Source organism: Callithrix jacchus, chromosome 15 (genome assembly GCF_049354715.1).
Source record: "Callithrix jacchus isolate 240 chromosome 15, calJac240_pri, whole genome shotgun sequence".
NCBI lineage: Eukaryota > Metazoa > Chordata > Mammalia > Primates > Cebidae > Callithrix > Callithrix jacchus.
Genome location: NC_133516.1, coordinates 48,164,448 through 48,189,919, shown reverse-complemented (window position 1 = coordinate 48,189,919; position 25,472 = coordinate 48,164,448). Strand labels below are relative to the sequence as shown.

The 25,472-nt window shown below is 40.8% G+C and overlaps 1 protein-coding gene across 7 annotated transcripts in view; it reads right to left on the bottom strand.

The window, feature by feature from the left end:
- The window catches only part of SLC25A26 (solute carrier family 25 member 26), a 175,571-nt gene that overhangs the window by 3,573 nt on the left and 146,526 nt on the right, over positions 1-25,472 (bottom strand). For all 7 annotated transcript variants that reach the window (XR_013527422.1, XM_078351444.1, XM_008981984.5 and 4 more), the window contains 3 exons: positions 15,087-15,156; positions 8,221-8,285; positions 7,147-7,220 (listed from right to left, as the gene is read on the bottom strand). Coding sequence is in view for 6 of the 7 variants with exons in the window: in XM_078351444.1 (XP_078207570.1) it covers positions 7,147-7,220; positions 8,221-8,285; positions 15,087-15,156 (209 nt within the window). In the remaining variant the exon portion in view is untranslated. The remainder of the gene's footprint in view (positions 1-7,146; positions 7,221-8,220; positions 8,286-15,086; positions 15,157-25,472) is intronic.

Sequence of the window (25,472 nt, the reverse complement as noted above, 5' to 3'; positions counted from 1 at the left end):
ACCTAGATCTCCTGGATAACCTGCTGCAGCTTCTCCATCAGCACTTGCCACTTCACCTTACATTTCTGTGTTACAGAGATGACTTCTTTCCTTAAACTTCATGAATCAACCTCTGCTAGCTTCAGACTTGTGCAGCTTCCTCACCTCTCTCAGCCTTCACGGAAGAGAGGTAGGACCTTGCTCTGGATTAGATTTTTGCCTAAAGGGATGTTGTGGTTGGTCTGATCTTCTCTCCTGAACACTCGAACTTTCCTCATATCTGCAATGAGGCTGTTAAGCTTTCTTATCAATTTGTATATTCGCTGGATAGCACTTTTCATTTCCTTCAAGAACTTTTCCTTTGCATTTACAACTTGGCTACCTGTCACAAGAGGCCTAGATTCTGGCCAATCTCAGCTTTCCACGTGCCTTCCTCACCAAATTTAATCATTTCCACGTTTTCATTTGTTAATTTTTTTTGAGACAGGCTCTTGCTCTGTTACCCAGGCTGGTGATGCAGTGGCAAAATCATGACCCACAGCAACCTCTGCCTGCTGAGCTCAGGTGATCCTCCCACCTCAACTTTCCAAGTAGCTGAGACTAAAGGCACATACCACCAGGGCTAAAAATTAGCCCTGCTAATTTTTGTATTTTTTTGTAGAGACTGGGTTTGCCCTGTTACCTAGGCTGGTCTCGAACTCCTGGGCTCAGGCCATCTGTTGGCTTGGCCTTTCAAAATGCTGGGATTACAGGTGTAGGCCACCATGTCTGGCCCTCATTTTTTATTTAAAATGAGAAAGGTGTGATTCTTTCTTTCACTTGAACATTTAGAGGCCACTGGAGGACTGATTATTAATTGGCCTAACTGCAGTACCGTGTCTCACAGAAGACAGGCCTGAGGAAAGGGAAAGAGGCAAGGAATGGCCGGTTGGAGGCACAGCCTGAACCCATACCACACTTGTCAATTACATCTGCCCTCTTTGATGGCCGCAGTGTGTGATGCCCCAAAACAATTATAGTAGCATTAAAGATGGCTGATCACAGATCACCACAGCAGACCGAATGAAAATATTTGAAAGGTGAGAATTACCAAAATGTGACACAGACACAAAGTGATCATGTGCTGCTGGAAAAGGGCTCTGAATTACTCACTCAACCAGGGTTGCCACAAACCTTCAATTTGGAAACAACGCACTATCTGAGAAGTGCGAGTAAGCAAGGTATGCCTCTACAACTCTGTAAGAGGAGTTACAAAGGCCAAACTAGTGCATATGCAAGTGAGAAGATTTCTGGGCGGGTCTATGGAAGAAAACTGAAAATGGTCAAGTTATGCCGGCAGTAGCTGTGCATCCTTTAAGATACGGGAAAAGCCTCCGTGACAAGCAAGCTGGTGGCCTGGAAAAGAAACGTGGCAGGAATATGGTCCCTGCAGGCTGCTCCCAGCACCTGGCTATGTCCTTTCTCCCAAGACCTTTGAGTTGTTGGGGGAGGCGGAGCAGCCTCGCTCTGCAGCACTCGGCACTTCTAAGGAAAATGGGAGGCCTTTATAGTTAGCTAATGAAGGATTTAAATCATTAAAATATTGCACTTAAGATTACAGACCCCTTTTACTTGTCTAAAAATAACCATGAAAATCGTATTTTAAACTAAGCTACACTTGTTTAAAAAAAATAAAAAGCTCAGCCTCATGCAAATTGTTTTTGCATAGGGTGCATGGTGAGGACAGAAATTCATATATTACCGCTATGTCCTTCTGGCCTGAAAAACAGAAGAGCCTTCTGGCTCCTACCCTAAGAAGGAAAGGGTGCTAGACGGGATGCCAGCAGAAGACAAGCTGCAGAAGACTACACTGGCCACAAAGTTCTCCTGCCTTTACTACTTTACTTCTAAACACCAGCGTCTTGTTCAGCTTCTGCCTCTCACAAGCTCAGCTGCTCCTAGCAAGAGGCAGATGGAAGCAGTTTATGGTTTCACTAGATGACCGTTGAATCTATTAACGTAATTACGGCCTTCACATGGAGTAATTTGTATAGTGAGCGCCCCAGCCGATCTCGAAGGTGAAGACTTCTGAATTGAGCAGGACCGTGTTCCAGTGCCCACAGATTAAATAAGAGCAAACTTAAGCATTTACAGTACTGGGAAGAAAAGGGGTGCTTGCAGCAGTGGCAGCTACTACATAAAGAGCATAACCAACAAAAACAGAAAGCCAGCTGATGAGTGAAGAAAACCAGGAAGGGAGCATCGAGGTGGGCAGGCTCCCCATCTGCCTTCTGGCTGCTGGGCTAAATGAACACATGATGTTTGTTTAGTAATATATTTCTATGTGTATTCCCAGTATGTGCCAGAACAAGGTCTTCACCTGTGTGGACAACATGGAAAGATGAAAATGCTCACCACCTGACGTGACCCCGAGAGGTCAGCACCATTCCATCCCAAGGTGAGGAGACAGTGACTGCTGAGACCCAATAGTACCTAGTAAACTCAGTGTGAGCCCAGGGGAGGAGGCAGGAGGTGGCAACAGCGCTGTGAACCCGGAGACCCAACTGAGGAAGCCGGTGGAGACACCTTCAGGCTGAAGGTGCCTGGGACCTCTGTTCATAACAGCTGCCAGGTTTTTCTGTTACTGTTTTTCGTCAAATTATTTATTGTCTTTAATAATTAATAAGGGGTTAATTAAAATTCCCTTAAGTGACAACCGCTGCTGTCTGTAATGTTCTTTTTTTTTTTTTTTTTTTAGGGAGGGAAGGAGGAAGGGAGGAAGGCAGGAAGGGAGGGAGGAAGGAAGGGATGAAGGAAGGGAGGGAGGAAGGGGGGGAGGGAGGGAGGGAAGAGAAGGAAAGGAAGGAATTCAAGCAATGAGAGACATTGCCGACCTGGATCTAGAGGTTTACAAGTTGATTTCTTTTTTTGAGAGAAGGAAAGAAAAAAAAAATGAGTAAAGGAGAGAAAGAAAGAGGAAGAGAGAGAGGGAGGGTGAATGGAAATACTGCTTTATCTGAAAAAAAAAAATGGGTATTAATAATGGCCAATCAGTGTTTCATTTAAACCTATGAGTAGGTGTGATGTGGTATTGACAAGAATGTATATTTTATGTATTTGAAGTGGCGAGCTCTATAAATATTTATTAAGTTTACTTGTTCTGGATCTGAGTTCGAGTCCTTGATATCCTTATTAATTTTCTGTCTCATTGAATCTAAGTCTCTATGTATCTGGGTGTTAGGATCGTTAGCTCTTGTTGTTGTATTGATCCTTTTACCACTATATCTTTGTTGCTTTAAAATCTATTTTATCCGCTACGAGAATTGCAACTCCTGCTTTTTATTTATTTATTTATTTATTTTTTGCTCTCCATTTGGTTGGTAAATCTTTCTCCATTCCTTTGTTTTGAGTCTTTGTGTAACCTTGCATGTGAAACAAGTCTGGGTGTAACATGCCTTTGGGTTTTGGCTGTGTCTTTTGATTGGGGGATTTAGTCGATTTAAATTTAGGGTTACTGCCATTTGATGTTAACTGGCTGTTTGATCCATTCATTGATGAAAATTCTTCTTTATGTTGGTGCTCTTTACTTTTTGGTGTATTTTTAGTAAGGCTAATACTGGTTGGTTGTTTCTGTGTGTAATGGCTCTTTCAGAAGCTCTTGTAAAGCAGGCCTGGTGGTAATAAAATCTCTGAGTACTTGCTTGTTCATAAAAGATTTTATTTTTCCTTCAGTTGTGAAGCTTAGTTTGGCTGGATATGAAATTCTGGGCTGAAGGTTCTGTTCTTTGAGGATGTTGAATATTGGCCCCCACTCTCTTCTGGCTTGTAGAGTTTCTGCTGAGAGATCTGCTGTAAGTCTGATAGGCTTGCCTTTGTGGGTAACCTGACCTTTCTCTCTGGCTGCCCTTAGTATTTTCTCCTTCGTTTCAACCCTGGTGAATCTAACGATTATGTGCCTTGGGGTTGCTCTTCTTGAGGAATATCTTTGTGGTGTTCTCTGTATTACCTGGGGTTGAATATTGACCTGCTTTGCTAGTTCAGGAAAATTTTCCTGAATAATATCCTGGAGGGTATTTTCCAGCTTGGATTCATTCTCTCCATCACATTCAGGTACACCTATCAAACGTAAATTTGGTCTTTTCACATAGTCCCACATTTCTTGGAGACTTTGCTCATTCCTTTTTATCCTATTTTCTCTAATCTTGTCTTCTTGTTTTCTTTCATTAAGTTGGACTGTGACCTCTGTTATCCTTTCTTCTGCTTGAATAATTTGAGTGTTTAAACCTGTGCATACTTCTCGGAGTTCCTGTATTGTATTCTTCAGTTCCATTAATTCACTTATATTCCTCTCTAATTTGTCTATTCTCAATAGGATTTCATCAAACCTTTTTTCAAAGTTCTTAGTTTCTTTACGTTGGGCTACAACATGTTTTTTTAACTCACAGAAGTTTCTTATTATCCATTCCCTGAAGTGTGATTCTGTTATTGGGATGCGCTCGTTCTCCGTCAAGCCTTGTTCCGTTGTTGATATGGAACTGTGATCATCTTTAGAGGGAGAGGCATTCTGATTTTGAGTATTCTCAGCCTTTTTACGCTGGTTTCTTCCCATCGTTGTAAATTTATCCTCCTGTCGTCTTTGAAATTGCCAACTTTCAGATTAGGTCTCTTGATTGGACATCCAAGTTGTTAGTTCCCAGGGCCAGAACGGCGGCGTTAAGACTGATAGTGCTTTTCTGCCCAGGATTCTCTTGTCTGGCTTCCTTCTTGTGTCTGTAATGGGCGACTCTGCCTTCCCTGGGCTCCAAACCTCGGTCAGATGGGGAACCAGTCTCGTTTACTCTGCTCCGAGAGCTGCCGCGCTGAGGTGCCATCACAGCCGCTGCACCGGTCTCAGGAGTCGTGCTGGGGACCCGTGTGGGTCCTCCAAACCTCGGTCAGAAGGGGAGCCGGCCCTATTTACTTTGCTCCGAGAGATGCTGCGCCGAGGTGCCGGCGAAGCCGCTGCGCCGGCCACAAGAGTCGTACTGGCGACCTGTATGGTTCCTCCACTGGGGATCTTCTGCTCCGTGAGTGACCAGAATTTGTCTGAAAGTGTGGCGTCTTCTAGTTCTCTGCGCTTTGACTGAGAGCTGCGATCCTGAGCTGTTATCAATTGGCCATCTTGGATCGTTCCCGTCTGTAATGTTCTTAAGGACTACACTCTACAGACTAACGGGAGCCCATGACTTAGGAGGCTTCAGAAGAGACACAAAAATCCAGATGACCTTTTCAGAGCTGACAGTGGGGCCAGGGACAGGCCCTTGGCCCGAGGAAGCCATCCCTCCTCTGCTTGTATTTCTGGTGCTGTTTAGTTTCATAATGTCAAGTATAGTACAGGCCACAACCAGGACAGGGAAGATTATCGTCAATCATCTACTCAATGTGACTCTACCAGCTTTCGGGGCCATGAGGCTTCCAGTTGACTATGCCAACCCCACCTGTCACCACTGTCTCTAGAAAGGCAGAAGGCTGCAGCTCAGCACAGCTCCATAGAGCTAAGGTCCACAGAAGAGGTGTGCCCAACACTTGCCACACAATCACACATGAACTACACTGAAATGGGTAAGACAGTAAAATTTGGCAGTTTGACTTTACAGTCTAAAAAAAACCATTGTATGCGACTTCTCCGTGTATGTAGCCCAATGGCTATTTGAAACACATACCAGCTTTTCTGTTGTTAAGACAGGGTCCTGCTCTGTCACCCAGGCTGGAGTGCAGTGGCGCAGATGTAACTCACTATAACCTTGATCTCCCAGGCTCAAACAATCAGTCAGCCTCCTGAGTAGCTGGGACTACAGGTGCATGCCACCACACCCGACTATTTATTTTTAAAGACAGAGTCTCGCCGTATTTCCCAGGCTGGTCTCAAATTCCTAACTTCCAGCGATCTTCCTGCTTCAGCCTCCCAAAGCGCTGGGATTATAGGTGTGAGCCCTGCACCCGGCCCATAAGGACCTTTTACCTGCTACTGGCTAAGTGGCTTCAGGACTCATTTTTTCTCACATGGTTCCCTTATTTACTGTGAAACTGGCAGCAGAATGAATGTGCCACAGATGCGAGCAGCCAGGGTCTCGCTTCCTCACGAGATGGTAGCCCTAAGGGGCAGGCTTACAGCACACTCACCCCCACTCGGCCCTTCCCACGCTCTCACTAGACATCAACAGCCAATTACTCCTCTGGCTTTGTGACAGTTCTTGTCTCAAAACTGTGACCCAGGCACCCAACACCAATCCCTCAGAGTTGTCACATTCAACAAAACCATCCAAGATCACCTACTTTTCAAACTTGCAGATGGAAAATTTCAATCTAGATGGGCTGCTCTCCTACAAAACCTTAACTGGGGCCTGATTCACCTACTTCATGTTCTCCAGACCATCAAACAGCTGAGATTAAAACTGCCAAAGGCACACAAAAACTACAATCAAATAAGTGATCCAACTCTGCATCAGGAGGAGGAGGCAGTGCCAGCTGAGACGCTGGAAGTCCAGGCAGCTGCCAACCCTCTCCAAAGGGAGGCCACTGCTTTCCTCTTGCAAGCAAATCCCTGGTAGATGGTCCCTAAGAGAAAATCTTAATTTCACATGCCTGCAAGATCCCAACATTCAGGCAGCTTTACATGTTTATGCTGTAAAAGCAATGTTGAAATACCTTGCAGAGAGAGCTTTTTAGGACATGAAGCTAGAAGTTTAAGGCGCTTCTGAAGAAAAGTGGTTGTCACTGGAAGCTAGCTGTGAGTCCTACCACCTGCACTGTGGTATTTTGAAAGTAACTTGTTACTAATAACAGTTAAAAGTATCAGAACCAGAAATGCTTTCTTCTAACAATGTTAACTTCACTCCCTTGTATTCTGCACTGTAACCAGAAGCCCATTGTATCACTGCAGCCCAGACCCTGGTGAGGGCCACACAGGTGAATTCCATCTAACATCAAGATGAGCAAGGCTGAGAATCGCCTGGCTGGAATACTCTTGTCAATTTGATTTGCAATGTTATCTCATATATACAACATTAACTATCATATTTTTCACAATATATAGAAACTCAAATCAGAAGATAAACAGAAGGGAAGGAGAGGTGTTTGTCCAAAGTCAGGCTAAAGGAGGAGGAGTGGTGGAGAGGAAGAAAGGCCGGAGAGCATCCCTCATCTTACCCTGTCAGCCCCTGTGAGCGCCAGACCCCGTGCAGGGCAGAGAGCACGTTCCCACTAGCAGTGCTGGAGCCAGCCTGTGTGAACAGACAAAGAGAAACCCATTATCTTCTGAAGCACCCATCACACAGCTGCCTCCCAGATATCCTCAGACGCACGGCTCCCCATCACCCTCATTAGAACAGTGTCAGATACCAGGGAGCTTCTTGGCAGTCAGGACCTGGCTCGCTTGTGCAGAAGCACTTATACTCAGATGCAGGCAAGTAGGGATGTGGCCCATGCCACATGGGAGGCTGCTTTTCAGAGCTCACCAGATGACTGATGAACCACTGTTCAACAGGAGAAAGACAGAAGCTCTATGAACCAATACGAGGAGGACGGGGACTCATTTGTGCACATGGTACAACTATGAAACCTGCCTAAGCAGCTAATAAACCTATTTAATAGAGCGCCGTGTTGCGCTTAAATCATCACCAACATTCTTAGCTTGGATCGTGCCACCTCCACACTAAAATTTGGCCCACATTTGTTCTACTTTTCCACACAGCTAGGACTTTTTCTGTTTTGGTTTGGTGCAGGTATGTGTATGGCATTCTTTAAACTCTCCATCTAGTGAGGGTTTTTTAAAAAAAACAAACAATTTTTCTCTTAAACAAAATTGTTTAAACATTTCTGACAACTGTCTTAACTCATCCAGTTAAGGCCAATCACAACCTTAGGTTCAAAGCCTGTCAATTACCTGTTGCATGGCAGGAAGCTCGTCCATCAACCTCTCTGAGACTTAGGTTTGTCACCAGTAAAAACAGAGTTTATCTGAAGATAGTATTACCAGGCAATGGCCCTATCAGCCCTACATGCTTACATAACAAAGGTGAAAATGATTGTGAAATGGTACAATGTTATATAGACACTGGGGACATTATTCCATCGGTGGCGGTTTTGTTGGTTTCCACAGGCAGCATAAGATGCTATTACAGGTAAATGGTGGCCATTTGTATTCACTTCATATACCTGCAGTCCCAGTGCTGACAGATATGAGCATCCGAAACGTCTGCATTACATTATTTCACCACTTACCTTTGCCAGCATAATCCTTGTCTTTGCCACATCCAGAGGTGTGGTTACTGCAGCGGCGAATCCACCTGTGCAAATAATACCCAACACCAAAGTGAGATCCTGTTTACTGTACTTGATCATAATTTTGTAATTTTTTAGAATTCCTCACTCTGCCCAAATCACTTCGTCATTATGTACACCTGATGCAAGAACAGGATGTACACACGTAAAATCTATCCATGTGCTTCATTTCTTTTGCAGTGCCACAGAACTGCATGTAAAAGAAAACGCTCTAAAAAAAAAAAAAGAAAATGCTCTCCCACTTGGGGGAAACATACAGGGCTCCACGATTTACCCTGCTCTTTTATTAACTAGCAATCTAATGAGTTTGTATGTGTACATATATAATGAATGTGTACATATATGACATACATGTCTACAGCCAGATCTCAGTATGTGAGATATACAGCTCCTAATGGTTCCCAAAGGGGTCATGACTTTCTATGGGCCACTGTCTTTTTTGTTTTTGAAAAGAGAGGGTCTCACTGTCTCTCACCAACACTGGAGTGCAGTGGTGTGATCATAGCTCACTGCAGCCTCACCCTCCTAGGTTCATGCCATCCTCCCACCTTAGCCTCCTCCTGAATAGCCAGGACTGCGGATGCACACCACCACGCTCAGCTGATTTTTAAATTTCCTGTACAGAAATGAACCCAGTTCAAAGAACCCAGGCTGGTCTTAAAGTTCAAGAACCCAGGCTGGTCTTGAACTCTTGGCATCAAGCACTCCTCCTGCCTCGGCCTCCCAAAGTGGTGGGATTACAAGCATGAACCACCACGCCCAGCCTGGGCCACTGTTCTTTAAAGGGACTCCAAAATGCTTCTATTGTTTCTGATCTGCACATAGGAAAATGGACAAATAGAGTCACATGTAACATTGTGGGGATTTTTGGTATACATGGTTGGATTCTTTGAAATAAAGGAGTAAAGCTTTTTTTTTTTTTTTTTTTTTGAGATGGAGTTTTGCTCTTGTTACCCAGGCTGGAGTGCAATGGCGAGATCTTGGCTCACTGCAACCTCTGCCTCCTTGGTTCAGGCAATTCTCCTGACTCAGCCTCCTGAGTAGCTTGGATTACAGGCACACGCCACCATGCCCAGCTAATTTTCTGTATTTTTAGTAGAGATGTGGTTTCACCATGTTGACCAGGATGGTCTCGATCTCTCGACCTTGTGATCCACCTGCCTCAGCCTCCCAAAGTGCTGGGATTACAGGCATGAGCCACCGCGCCTGGCCTAGGAGTAAAGCTTTTTTATATTTCACAGGCTCCTGTTAACAGTCCAGTCAGAGTTCCTACATTTCTAAGCTCTCTTCTACATCTTCTTAGCATGAGTTCAGCAGGCATTAGGTGTTATGGCTTCCTTCTTACCTTCTCTCTCATGTCTGCATGATCTGAATGTCATGATGGATGAAGTGTACACAGACTGGACTTTTTAAGGACTTTGTTTTAACATAAACCAAGTTTACAGTGTCAAGATTTCATTTAATGCAGTATAAAGATAAATTCTAAATCCCAAGAGGCCCTATGGAGACAGAAATAATAAACCCTAAAAGGCATTACAAAGATTCAGCTTCCACGAGCTGGGGAAAGAGGCAGTGTTATAAGGGCTGAACCGGACACATGTGTGTGAGGATACTCCAGAAATAGCACTAGTTTCCCTCTCGCTCTTGTGGCTTGTGGACAAGAGGATCATTTGATCTCTGCCAAATATCTTTCTAAATATGATGGTGAAATAAGATCATTATACTGCCTCCTCTGTATGGTAACACCTACGGTGACACTGACTTTCTGAAAGGTGTACCTATTTACGCTCTCATGATCCATTTCTGGTTACCCTCAAATGTCACACACCTTAGGGGTAAGTACTATCAACTGACGTGAATATTTGAATCCCTTTTGGTTTAGCCATTTCAAATTATGAGTATGTAAAACTCTTTGTCTTAAATCCAGAGGTTGCCTGAAATTCAGAGACTTGCTAAACTTTGTGTTTTTTAAATTTTTGTGGGCTTGGGCTTGAAATCCTACACTTTTGTTTTTACCCACATATTTGCCCTAGAAAAGTAAATAGACTTTTAATTACACAATAGAATGCATGAACACTTCGTGTGTGTGTGTGTGTGTGTGTCCATTCCCCAAGAAAGGAAGAACAGGGAAAAAGACACAAAGGCAGCAAACTTGACTATCCCAGACTTCCATACCCCGAAATAACAGATTCAGTTTTGTTTCCCTTACCAGCAGCAGGGTCTAGCCTGAAGGAACCCTTCTTTGGAGTTGGAAAGACTAACGCTTAAATCCCTACTCTACCAGTTGTCTGGCCTAAGGTAATTACTTATTGTCTAGCTGAAATACCTTATGAGCTAGGGACTCTTACTGCTCCATGCTACAGGTGGGGAAATCAAGGCTTACGGAGGCTAAAAACTTGAAGAGTTTACTTAGTGCGGAGCTGAGAATGGATCTTAAGCCTGTGTTGCCTCTGGAACTGGGACTCAGCCACTGGTGTCCTAGTGGCCTCAGTTTTCTCATCTGTAAAATGGGGACAGTAGTATGACACGGAACTAAATGGGCCTGTGCAATGTGTCTGGAACAGCATCCGGCTCACAGCAGTAATCACTAAGTGATTCACTCTTTCCTGTGTGGACAGAGCTTTTAAGGGATTTTTCTTTGCTTCTCTAGACACACAGCACACACAGCAGGCACTCAAAAACACTTAATCGGTGCCCTGGTCTCTAGATCTTATAAACTGAAATTTTCAACTCATCCTCTGAAAGGCAGGAAAAGGTAAAGGTAGGAGCTAGTATCTGCGGTGCTTACTTCCTATATGGCATGCCAGGAATGCACTAGGCACTTTTCATTGATTATTTGATCTCATTTGCGTAGGTGTTACTATTCCCATTTTCCAACCAGCTTACTTGCGCAGGCCACACAGCTGGTATGGGACCTGGGACTGTCACGTGTATCATGACTTCAGAAATAGTACTCGTTCCACTATATAATTGCTTTGATATATGCTAAGACAAATTAAAATCTGTCCAATTGTTAAAACCAACTTACATATGTGAAAATGTTCTCAAATGATCCTAAACCAATTAAGAAGACCTAAAGGTTGATAAGGAACATCGAATTAATTTAGTTACTGCAAATCAAACTTTTTTTGACCATTAGCAAATGTCTACCATTCCTTCAGTGTGGATGCCTGCCAATATTCTCTTGGAGATTTAGGTTTCATGAAATTAAAATGAAGAAAAGTTACAGACAGAAACACATATGCTTCAATAGGTCCTAACTTTACTACCATGAGAGAAGCGGAATTTTATGTAAGTTGCTAATAAATCAATTTGCCTGTCTCACATATCAAAGACTTCTCTAACTCACAGACCTCAGAATGCTTTCGTAAGGAAGACTTGTGAAGATAATAGACTAGAATAATGGTCATAACGGGGAAGGGCTGGGGCCAGGACTTTCAGTTAAAATGTAATTATTTAAGTGTTTTATTTAAGAGCACTGTAAGCTACTGGTAACAAATACAAGGAGCATTCTAACATATGAGACAGGAAATAATTATTTGGTACAGCAACTATAGGCTGGTTTTGTATTCAAAGCATTTGTGAAACAGTTTTCTATGGTCTCCACTGGAGTTACGTTTGTACTGAACGTTAGGCTAACTGCTTTCAAGGACAGGATTCAAGGGAAACTACAATTTTATGATGGCACTGTATCTCATATTTCCCTGAGGAACAAATGCAGCTTCTCTAACTGTGCCCCCCTCTCCTGCCATAAAGACAAAGTAGCCGCCTTCCTACAATGAGGCAGGAACTGTCACTCCTGAGCAGCAGCTAAGAATGTAGGGGCAACAGTGGGGAAGTCCCCAAACCCATTCCCGGGCAACCCTGCTGCCATTCATTGCTCCTCCAGATCCTATGCTGTCCCTGATTAGTCTGGGAGGGACAAAAGCACCACCAAGCCCCTCTTATGCGTGACCTCCAATGAAGTGTGCAGATGTGGAAGACTTCCACATCAACAACAAGGAGAATACAACAAGGTTTTTGTTTGTATTTTAATAAAGATTGTGTCAGGCCTTCTCATTTGTTACCCAAATAATCCCTTACCCTATTCTAGAATTTCAAACCCATGGAGAGATTGCAATCAATCTCTTCTTTCTCTGCCTCTTTCTTCCCCACCCCCTTCTCTCCTAGAGAATGTACAGAGAGGTGTTTATTACAAGAAACTGACCAAAATATACTAGAGTACCAAATATCACTATAGTAGCAAATGTCATGCTTACTTAGATTGCATTATGGTAACTCGAAGCAAGGAAGTTGGCACAGTCCTCTTTTCCCCCTTGTTTAACCCCTGACCAGAAGCCAAGGGAATTTCTGAGCATGACAAGCCATCAACACCTCCAATCTCAAGGGACATTTTTGGATACTTGTGCCAAGTAGTTTATAAAACAAGCATGAGCAAGAAAGAGTGCCAAGGATGGCATACAAAATGGTTCATCTGCAATGATTTAGCCAATTTAAACTTGGAAAAGCACACGGGATGGGAACTCTGATTTCTCATTTGAGGGCAAGTTTTCTCACTCCCTTCATGGCCATGTAAGGGTAAAGTCTGCAAGGCAGTGTGTAAGGATTTTAAAGCAACTGCACAAGACATCATTCATCTCTATACTCTGTAAGGCACCATGTTGCAACTCTTAGAGAACCTCACTTTTTCACAAACTAGAATATTTTCAAGTGATATTTATCCTTCAGAAATGTTTTAAAATAGTAACCCTGTTCCTCTAGATCAACGTTTGTACCAAATAAAATTTCAAAACAATAAGGGACATAAATAAGAAATATGTTTATCTTTTGCTAAATGTATGTGGATCTACTGACAATGGATTTTTTGCAGGCCTTGGACAAACTCCTTCACTTATCAGAACTTCTACAAAAAAAATAAGATGCTTGTATTGGAGGCATTTCAAAATTTGCAAGCTATTAGAGGAGATTGTTCTGTAGAGTAACTTTATTGATATGACATTCCTTCACTCAATCAAGAAGGTGAATTGCTGTGATCGTAGGTTTCCATTTTCTGCATGTTGGTTGTTCTTACTGAAACAGTAGTAATTCCTTACATCGACTTGGTTTTACAAAGTACAGAGTACTAACCATACATTATCTCAAGCCCTGAAATAATCTCCTAAGGTAGGAATTGTTGCTTCTACATTACAGGTAAGGAAACTGGCACTCAGGAGGGCCCCAAAGTCTCATTCCTGAGTTTGGGACAAAACAGAGACATGACAACCCTGCAAGTCACACAGCTCAGCCTGTGCTAGATGTGTAGCTGTGGGCACCTCGCTCCCCTTCTCCACCTCTCAGCATCACCGCAGCACTGGCTATGCTGCCACACTCCCCAGGAGAACCACCTCAACTCAAAGGACCTGGATGGTAGGATCCTACCACATAGAGGATGTCTGATAGGAAGTTCCCTTCTCCCCCTCCTTCTGACAATCTAAATGCTTAGTGTCTATTACAGAGTATTATTCAGAAAAAGAAACGGTAATTAATGCAAATTTCCTTAATAGTAACAACGTCTCTGCAAGCAAATCTTTGAATTGGGTATTTAAGGAATAGGACCAGAGAGTTTGTTCTCCTTATTTCAACACATGAAAGTTTTACAGTATTGCTAACTTTAAGAAGTAGCCTTACTTATCCAGGATGACTGAATTTCCATAATGCGCTCACTTGTCCCCAGGGCCCAGGAGCCAGTCTCTCTTAGGGACTGGGGAATAATGACTCTTGACCTCTGGAAAATGAATCAAGACCACCTACTTATTTAACACAGCTAATGACTATTGTGTTATGTGGAAACAATTACCATCATAATCAATCTGGGTTGGTGTCATGTCTAGAGGCAAAATTCTTATTTTTGATGATCAATTCTACAAGTCAAATAAGTCTAATTATTAATAAAGAATCCTATAAAACGTACATTTTCTGTTTTCCCAATCACAACAATAAAAAACCAATGACCATTAAACAAACTGGAAAATAATTATTTTCCAATAAAGTTAACACCCCAAACTTCCCCTACTGGCTTCACAAATCAACTAAAAGTTTCATTTTCTGGCCAATTTCCACTGTATTTCAACTATAATTCTCATTTAACTTTGTAACAACCAAATATACTTCTCTCTTAGGCTTTTTAACATATCACTTCTCTTTAAAGCATCTGAGTTCTCATTAAAGCCTCACTGGAAAATTCATATGACTTAGTGATGGATAACACCATACTGCATATTGTCACCTTGCTCTTGCTTTAATGTCTCGAAAATGCCCAGATGTGTAGATTTCCATACTTCCTACACAGAACAGTTTAGCCTTCAGTAAGCTGTGGAGGAGCCTCTGCTCTCCTGACACTAGTTAATCTACAGTGCTGTCAAACATGTCACACAAACCGTGAATCATTGCCTTTTGCAGAAATCGCTTAAACCCCCTAAGCACTGCCCAAGGCAGACAGCTGCACAGTCAGCCCTGCACCCACAGCAAGTCTCTTCCCACAGAGGACTTAATAAATCGTCTTTAAGATAATTCCAGGGCCTGAGTGAAGGCTTTAATAAAGATAAAAAGAAAAAGAAAAATTTGTCAAAAACAAATTGGTTGTCTTTCAGGCAGACACCTTTTTAGCAGTTATTTTCCCTAGGACACATGCTTTTCTCAAACAACTAATGGAGCACTCTTCATCTAAACAATCTGGAATTTCTAAAGAATGTTGTTTTTGCATAGTTAATATTTTCACATTTTTTCCCCCTCTTTGGTCTTTCCCAGTATAATATAATCCTTTGCACCTGCAAAAGCTCCACAGACTGCTGACTGCCAAGAATCCACCACATGATCCTGCCTCCAGGACCAGAAGGCCTGTGTTTAAGGAGAAAGAAAAATACAAGTTATTAAATATTTGAATTTATCGGAACCTCCTGTGGGTTAGCTCTGGGGATGGGAACTTAAGTGAGAAGCTATTTTGGTGGCATTCTTTTCTGATGACATAAGTGACTTTCCCAAAGACTTAACTGCATTGTAAAATAAGTCAAAGAAATGAGAGTGACAGCCACATTAGAGTGCTCAAAGAAACAATTTTCAGAGAATACATAAGTGTGTGCACACACACACACAAAATATCATCCCCACACAATCGAGACAGTGAACTTACTCATGACCCAAAAGTTTTCTTCTATCTCTATATAACCTCTTTCCTGTTCTTCCTCACTACCCCAAAGCAATCTGATCTGTCATTCTAGATTAGTATGCCTTTCCTAGAATGTTATATAATTGTAATCATATATTTTTAAAATCCAACTTTTTATTCAGAATTATTTTATGATTAACCCATGTCATGTAGATATCTTTTCATTAGCAATATTCCATTGTGTGGATATATTGTGATTTACACATTTACCTGTCAATGGACATTTGGGATTTTTCCAGTTTGGGGCTATTACAAATAAAGCCACCATGAACATTTGTAAGCAGGCACATGCTTTCATTTCTCTTGGGGAAATACCTAGCAGAATAGCTAGATCACATGGGAGGTATATATTTAACTTTTTAAGAACTGCCAAACTGTTTTCCAAAGCAATTGTACCATTTTACATTCTCATGAGTTCTGGTTTCTCCATGTCTTTCCCAATACTTGGTATCATCACCACTTTAAAATTTCAACCATTCTAGTAAATATGTTATAGTATTTCATTGTTTTTTCTTTGAATATATATTTTTTGAAAAGAAAGTCATTTTATTAGTAGGTTTTTTTTGTTTGTTTTTGAGATGGAGTCTGCTCTGTCGCCCAGGCTGGAATACAGTGGCACAATCTCAGCTCACTGCAACCTCCAATTCCTGGATTCATGCAATTCTCCTGTCTCAGCCTCCTGAGTAGCTGGGACTACAGGTGATCACCAACATGCCTGGCTAATTTTGGTATTTTTAGTAGAGACAGCATTTCACTATGTTGGCCAGGCTGGTGCTAAACTGATCTCAAGTGATCCACCTGCCTCGGCCTCCCAAAGTGCTGGGATTACAGGAGTGAGCCATGGCGCCTGGCCTTCATTGCGGTTTTAATTTGTATTTCCCTAATGATGTTGAGCTGCTTTTCATGTACTCATTGGCCATGAACAACATACTGTCTTTGGTGAAGTGTCTGTTCAAATGTGTTGCACATTTGTATTGGGTCACCGTATCTCAATGACTGAATTTTAGTAGTTCTTTATATATCCTAGAGATAGCTCATTTATAGATGTTTTCTTCTAGTCTTCTTTTGTCTTTTCACTCTTTTAACAGTGCCTTTCAAAGAAAAGAAGTTTTTAATTCTGATGAAGTCCAAATGATCCTTTTACAGATCTCGCTTTTGCTGTCACATCTAAGAAATCTTTGCGTAACCCAAAGTCACAAAGTTTTTTTTGATCCTGTGTTTTCTTCTAGAAATTTTATGTTTTCAGGTTTTACATTTATATTTATCATCCATTTTGTGTTCACTTTTATTTATGGTACAATTTGTAGATTGAAGTTATTTGGGTTTTCACATATGGATATTCAATTGTTTCAGTGACTGGCAGAGATAATCATTTCTCCAGTGAACTTCCCGCTTGATCAAAAATCAATTTTCCACATATGTGTGGGTCTCTTTCTGAACTCTCTATTGCATTCTAATCTATAGACCTATCTTGATGTCAATTCCATACTTTCTTAACTACTGTAACTTTATAATGAATCTTGAAATCAAGTAGTATTTGTCCTGTTTCAAAGTTCTAAATATTCTAAATATTTTGCATTTCCATATGAATTTTGCTATCAGATTAATAATTTCTAAGAAATAACCTGCTGAGACTATGATTGGGAGGCACCAAATCCATGGATTATTTTGGAGAGAAACAGTTGTTCGTCTCGAGAGGTTTTCCTCTCATAAGCATGGCATCCCTCTCCATTTTACTAAGGTCTTAGTTTCTCTCCACACCGTTGTGTAGTTTGTACCATACAGGTCTTGCACTGGTTTTGTCAAATTCATCCTTAAGTATTTCACATGTTTTGATGCTACTGCAAATGGTACTGTTTTTGAAATTTCAATTTCCTGTTGCTCATTGATATTATGTAGAAATTGATTATCAACACAATTGGCTTTTGTATACTCATCTTGTATTCTGCAACCCTGTTAAACTCAGCTGCTGAAGTTACCATCCTCATAGCTTTAATAGAGCTCATCAAATTTCTACATAGATGACCATATCATCTATGAATAAAAACAGTTGTACTTCTTCCTCTCCAATTAAGATACCTTTTAGTGTTTATTTTCGTTTTTGCCTCAATTGAGTACAACCTTCAGCATAATGGCATGCACCGCAATAGTGACCACAAATATTACCAAAAAAGACCTCTTGATTATTCTCATTTAAATGGTTGGAATAGTGTAATGACTTTCTGAGAATGGTGTGACTTTTTAGGGATAATCAAATACACCACAACTAAAAGAAGAACAGCAAAGTTCATTTTAATTTCCTACTCTAAATACTTCCCCACTGACAACTGTATCTGGAATTTTGTGAGAGTCACTGAGGGGATGAAGAAGATGCCATATAAATGAATCACTAGGAATAGGACCCTGTTTACTCTGTCAACTTTTACAACTTCAGACAGACGGTGAATACGTTAACTATCTAGCAAATTAAGTAAGTGACAGTGTGTGGCTTGAGGACTCCACCATTTCCATCTATCCGTACCAATAAGAATGATTCTCTGAAAGAGGATTAATTCAATTTACTGTACTGACAGTGCAGCTATCGAATAGATTTTTGGCACCTTACTTGTGAAAGTAGATAAGCTAAAAAAGAAAAGATTTACAAAAAACAGGTTTCTAAAGCTAATACTGCCATTGAACAGAGTAACTGGTATATTTTCAGAAAATGCTCTAATGTTTGCAAATCAATCTGTATGTTTTAATAGAAAGGATGATTTTCTCCAAAGCTCCTACAAGCATTGGATTAAGAATAAGAAACAAGACAGTGGAATCGCTTTTTCTTTACTTCTAAAGTGGAAAAGGGTGTATTTCATCAGGCTAATGCCAGTTTTAACACCAATACTTATTTCACCAACTCATTAGAAAAGCAATGCAAAATATAAACTAGATTTCTGTTGATGACTAAAGGTCATGTTCAGTTAATCTACTAATACCTTTAAGGGTTCCAAAGAGCAGAAGGCTACTCCAAACAAACTTAAAATGCTGGTAATAATGCTGAGTTTATAAGCAAAAGTAAGATGTGGATGTGATAAGAAATCAACAACATTATGTAATTCATAAATTCAACAAATATTTACTAAGTGTCAGGTACTGTAGTCAAGGAAAGAAAACATAACTGTCCCTAGGTCTAATGTTTGAGGAAGGTATGGTGAGGGCAGAAGAGGATTATAAAAGAGAGAAGTGAGGTGATAGAGAAGGTTTCACAGAGGTGCCTGTTACAATCTAGGGAGAAAAAAAAATTGGTTGCCGGGGGGAAAAAGAAACACAATCAAAATAGACTCAGATGGCTAAAGATACCATTTAAAAATAGAATCTCCGCAGACAAGCATGACTTTCCACTATTACCTGGCCAGAATAATGAGCCCACAAACAACATACAAAGAAATAATTTAGTATTTGAAATGGACACTAACAAGTATGTTAAAACAAATCTCTAGAAGACCCAAAATGTTTGAAGTTAAGAAACGTCAGTGGCAAACACAAAGCATGACGTAAAGAATGACTGTATCTAACCACAATACACAATTACATAGAACATACAGTACTTCCCGTGTTCTGGGTGTGAAGCACTTTACATACACCCACAACCTTCTGAGGTGTATGTAATTTTTATTATCATGTCATTTTATAGACAAAAACATTGTGGGTCATGCCTGTAATCCTAGCACTTTGGGAGACCAAGATGGGAGAATCACTTGAGTCCAGGGATTTGAGACCAGCCTGGTTAACATAGTGAGATCCCATCTCTAAGAAAAAAATTGTTTCAATATGAGGCCCAAAGACGTTAAGTAACTTGCCAAAGGTTAAACAGGGAGTAGGAAAGCTAGGAGCTGGATGAGACACTCTGGTGTGGGCATGAAAACACATGGGTTTGGATCTATAGGCTACAATTGTCTGCTAACACAGATATAAGCATTCATGAGACACTTCTACAAGCAAATCACAGTTTCTACTGGAATGATTAAACTATCCAAGAGAATGAACAAATTATGTCAATGTGTAAAACAACTTGCTTAAATTAGATTAAAATGATTTTTTCATATTTTCCCTGGTGTTTGCTTATTTATCCCAATTCAATGACCCATTTCCTTTTTCTGTTCAAATACTGAAGAGGGAGACCCAGGCATCTCAGATCAACTTCCCCTTTTTCCTAAGACTGTAAACTTCCCCTTTTCATTCCTAAGACTGTAAACCAAAGCCCTTTTCATATGTAATTCCTGAGACTGTAAACCGAGATCCTTTTCATATGTAATTCCTAAGAATGTAAACCGAAACCCTTTTCATATGTAATTCTTGAGACTGTAAACCAAGACCCTTTTCATACTTTAAGCTATAAACCTAAGATTCTTCCACGTGTAACATCTAAAGTATAAGCCTATATAAGGAAGGAACCTTCCTTTGTTAGGCGAGCTTGGCTGTTAGGCAACTATGCCACCTTGCTCCCGGCCAAATAAACTTCTTCCTCCTATATTCGGTATCCGAGAGATCCATTTTCCGCAGCCACTCCTGCTACAATACAAGTAACTTAAGAGACAGCATCTTGTTCTGTTACCCAGGCTGGAGTGCAGTGAAGTGATCACAGCACACTGCAGCCTCCAACTTCTACACTCAAGTGATCCTCCCGCCTCAGCCTCCTGAGTAACTGGGATTATGGGCAAGTGCCACTATGCCCAGTTAATTTATGTTTTTGAGGCAGCATCTTACTATGTTTGCCCAGGCTGGTCTCAAACTCCTGGTCTCAAGCGATCCTCCCACCCCAGCCTCCCAAGTAGCTGTAATTACAGTATAAATGAAATTTTCACATGAATCTATGGTTAACATTAATGAGAAATATCAAGTTTAAGTAATGAGAACACCAGTCAAAAATGTTCTTAGTTTCACTTCGGTAATGTTTCTTAAGTAAAGGTTCCTTAAACATTTCGAATAGGTTGTATGACACTTTTATTTTGAAATAACTTTAGATTTACAGAAGAGTTACAAAAATAGGAGCATTCCACCAAGTGCTGTGGCTTGTGCCTATAATCCCAGCACTTTGAGAGTCCGAGGTGACAGGATCACTTGAGCCCAGGAGTTTGAAAGCAGCCTGAGCAACTTATAAGGAGACCCTGTCTCTACAAAAAATTCTAAAAAACAGTAAGATGTGGTGGCAAAGGTCTGAGTCCCTGCAACTAGGGAGGCTGAGGTAGGGGGATCGCCTGAGCCCAGGAGGCTGAAGCTGCAGTTATCAGTGATCACACCACTGCACTCCAGCCTGGGCAACAGAGCAAGACCCTATCTCAAATAATAATAATAATAATAATATAGTTCCCAAATATCCTTCACCCAGCTTCCATAGTATAATTATCAAAGCACAAGACCGAGATTGGTACAATATTATTAACTAAGCTACACACCCTAACTGAGTTTCACCATAATAATTATTGTTTAAAAGTAAGCAATTTTTAAACATCAGCTTGACTTTTTAAACAAATAATATTTCTATTATTCATTAGGATACTCAGTGATATCACTACAACAATTAGGTTGTAATTTCCCAAGTGATTCTTCACTTACTGCTAAAAGCCTATCAGAGGAACAGCATGAAGTAGTTTGGCTCCCCCAACCCTATCCCAAGATAAATAACAGCTATTAGCACCAGTAGTCATAGGCCAGAAAGCAAACACCAGGCACAATACTATGAAATGGCTGGGTGTCCAAGCCCAGACCAGGTGTTTTCTATTAAAGTGTAGCATGAAGAGAAGGCTTTGTTTTTCACTTTTTAAAGCCCCACCCAAATAAGCACTATTGTCATATGAATAACAAATTGAAAATAAGTGTTTTGGCTCCAGTGAACCAAAACTTACAACTTGGGACCGCTTTAAGGTGCTCTAATCAAAAGCAGTTATATGGCTTGCAACCTTACAAGATGATGAAATTTTACTACATGCTTTTTATGGTACAATAGGTATATGCACAGAATCATATACTCAATTCCAAATTAGTAACACCAGATGACAAAATTTAAAACAGCGGAAAGCATAATGCTTAGTTTTTTCAAATCTAGGCTTGCTCTTGATAACATCCTCTGGGTAGGTCTCACTGCCGTGAGTTTACCACCAGAAGTTTAGAACCGATTAAACACAGCAGACAATGATTTTCATGCAAATACTTTCCATACTGTAGTTGTTCAAGCTATTGTGTAGCTTTTACACACATATTTTAAAACAACAAAGCAACAGCTGCCTGTAATTTTACGATTTAATCAGATGAACCATCTCTCTGTGACGTACTGACATACTATTATGTCTAAAAAAGAGATTTCTACAAGAAAGTTCTGAAACTGAAAAGACTAACAAATCTAACTGGGAACCACAACTGGGCTTTCATTTCTGCCATACCGTGGCTCTTGCGATACAAACCAGTGGCTAACAGGCTAAAATGAATTTTTAATATAGCACTACTTTTCATAATTAAAACTAGATATACCTAACTGATAATTAGGAATCCCTTAGGGTACACAGGCTGATCTGGGTTATAATGGCAGCTAGACTGAAACTGTTCTAGGATGTGCAAGGGGCATCAATTTTATATGCGTTGATCTGTACCTTGTTTTTGATAATAATATATGTTGAGATATTTAGATATTTGCATTCTAGATAAGTTGGTAAAGATAATAAGAACATATAAAAAATCTTAAACTAATAATTGTGCTGGTAATTACAGGCAAAGATAATGATTATTCTTAAGCAAAAGCATGATGGACTAAAATGCTCACTTTGCTTTGTAATATTTAGGTTTTAGAGTTTATACAGTATTATTTTTGAATATGTGTGGGCTAGGTTTTATTGGGGGGATATTTATTCTGACTGGGGATCCTTTGAGCTTTCTACTTGTGGTCTGATGTCTTTTTAGCTGTATTAGTCCATCTTCACACTGCTGATGAAGACATACCTGAGACTGGTCAATGTACAAAAGAAAAAGGTTTAATCAGATTTACAGTGCTCTGTGGCTGGGCAAGCCTCACAGTCACAGCGGAAGGCAAGGAGGAGGAAGTCACATCTTACATGGATGGCAGCAGGCAGAGAGAGAGCTTATGCAGGCAAACTTGTTTTTTAAAGTCATCAGATCTTGTGAGACTCATTCACTGTCATGAGAACAGTGCAGGAATGATGTGCCCCCATAATTCAATCCCCTCCCACTGGGTTCCTCCCTGACACGTGGGAATTGTGGGAGTTACAATTCAAGATGAGATTTAGGTGAGGAGACAGCCAAACCATATCATTAGTTTTGCATAGGGCAAAACCCACTGACAACATCTAAATATATCACTGAGTAACAGTCACAATGAAACAAATTATTCTGATTATGAGTCATCAAGAAAAAGTGTGATTTCTTTTTTTTTTTTTTTTTTTGAGAAGGAGTCTCACTCTGTCCCCCAGGCTGGAGTGCAGTGGCACAGTCTCGGCTCACTGCAACCTTCGCCTCCCCGGTCCAAGCAATTCTCCTGCCTCAGCCTCCCAAGTAGTTGAGACTAAAGGCGCGTGCCACCACACCCAGCTAATTTTTTGTATTTTAAGTAGCGAGAATGGTCTCGATCTCCTGACCTCATGATCCACCCACCTCAGCCTCCCAAAGTGCTGGGACTGTAGGCGTGAGGCACCATGCCTGGCCCAGGTATGATTGTTTTTAATATTTTTGCCTGCAAAAGAACACTTGGTTTGCTATGTTTACATATGGGACAATCTCTTTAAAAAGATTTTTTATCAAAAATGGTTAACATAAAAGAGCTGCAGGACTTGCACTGACAAGCCCTATTTATTGGGAAATAGATATACTGACAAGATTTTGTCTGAAAAAGCACCAGAAAAATATTTTAAAAGAAAGCAGTCACTTGTTTTTTTTCATCGCCCTTTAAAAGCTCTCTCATCTCGCCTTTGATTCTAAGGGAGAGGGACCTCGTTACCTTCATCTCTGGAATCCCACAGGGCCCCACACGATTCCTAATATAAAGAAGGCTGGTATATGTTTGGTACCTACATGAACACCTACCATATAAGTAGTATTTCATCAATTTACCCTTGTGTAAAGAACAGAAGAAAACGTGAATGGGCCAATCCCAAATTTTCACTCTTGGTTCAATAAAGAACCCTGTAAATCAGAAATGGCATTTACTGAACTGGACAATGCTTCATAAAGAGCTGTGCAAAAATGGTTTCTCAAGTTTATTTAGGCTCAGTTGGAATGAAGGCTATGATCAACTGGTGAAGCCTACTGGGGCAGAGCAAGACCTAGAAGCAGCACATGAACTCATATGGGAAACTTAAACTATATGTACTCAACAAATCTCCAAAATGCTCACAAATAACAAGCAAGCAGGTCCCAAGACAAATACAAACAGCTAACACTCTCCTTTGTATCCCCATTTGTTAAAGGAGGTTACATGTGAATGTATAGATGGGTCCCTTGAAAATCATAAGCTGATTTCCAAGGTCTTACGTTTCCTTGGAACACGGAATCATTATTGGCATTTTAAGTGTAAATATATATTTATGTTTGATTATCTGATTAAACTGAAGTGTGGAAAATTCTCTTTTCTCACACTTTGTCTCAGCCAAAAGAAGTCGATATGACTCATCCCAAGAACCTTTTATCTTGATGGATTCTATTTTTCTCATTTCAGTCACAAACTTGCATAAATATGAGAAAAATGCCTAAAAGAAAGAAATGAGGAATTCTGGTATGCTTCTCCTTATTTCCTTACAAAGGACCCTAGCCCACTACCTCCAGGCTATGGCATTCATAAGCCATGGTTAAATCTTACCTTTAGTTTAAGTAAGAGAACCTGCAAGGAATGTGCTGGGTGTTACCAGTTTGGCTCCACAACCGTAACCACAGCAGGCTGCCTGGGCAGCTGGGTACGCAGCTCTAAATGAGGAGCTGGGAGAAGGGGCTCCAGGAGCCACAGCCTTTCCTTCCATCCATCCTCTTGGGCCTTTGAGATACACAATACTCTTCCTGCCCTACTGGTCTTCTTTGTCATCTTTTTTTCCACCATCTCTATTTACCTTTTCCTTGGCCAAACTATAAAACACAAACATTTCTGAAACATTTTGTTTACTCACTGAATTTCACCTAAAAGTAGGAGTTTCATGCTTTTCCAATTCTTACATTCCCTATATGGAACTCTCTCAGTTGCTCTAGAAACCAGAAAATGTTGCTTCTTACCTTTATAATTTGAATGCAAGTATGCTGAGGAGTTCTCATTCTTTTTCTATTGTGTGTCCCATACTTTCTAAGATGCAAATTAAGAATTAAAACTTTCTGATAGTTTTTGAATTGTTAAAACATGCCTGCTTCATCATGTGATTTTGCTAAAATCTTAAACAGTGTCTCAGACTGCTTTGACTGCTGATCTGAAAATTTTAAATGTACTTTGTTCAGTTTATTTTTACTTTTATTTTGAGACAGGGCTTCGCTCTGTTGCCCAGGCTGAAGTACAGTGGCACAATCTTGGCTCAATGCAACCTCTGCCTCCTGGGTTCTAGCAATCGTCCCATCTCAGCTTCCCAAGTGGCTGAGATTATAGGCCCACACCACCACTTCCCACTAATTTTTGTCTTTTTTGTGGAGATGCATTTTCACCATGTTGACCAGGCTGGTCTCAAACTCCTGACCTCAAGTGATCTGCCCACCTCAGTCTCCCAAAGTGATGGGATTACAGGTGTGAGCTACTGTGCCTGGACTAAAATGTACTTTGTTCTTATTTTCAGGTAGTTTCTTCCATATTTAATTTTTAATACTAGCTTAGTGTGGTAAAAATCAGACACAAAGGCATTTTCAGTCTTTTACCACTCCCTTTCAATCTTTACCATGTTTTTACTGGAAACTATGTTCTGAGCAAACATGTGTATGCAGACACCAGATTCTCCCTGTCTCATGAAATGGTATAACTGCAGACACTGAGCACTGA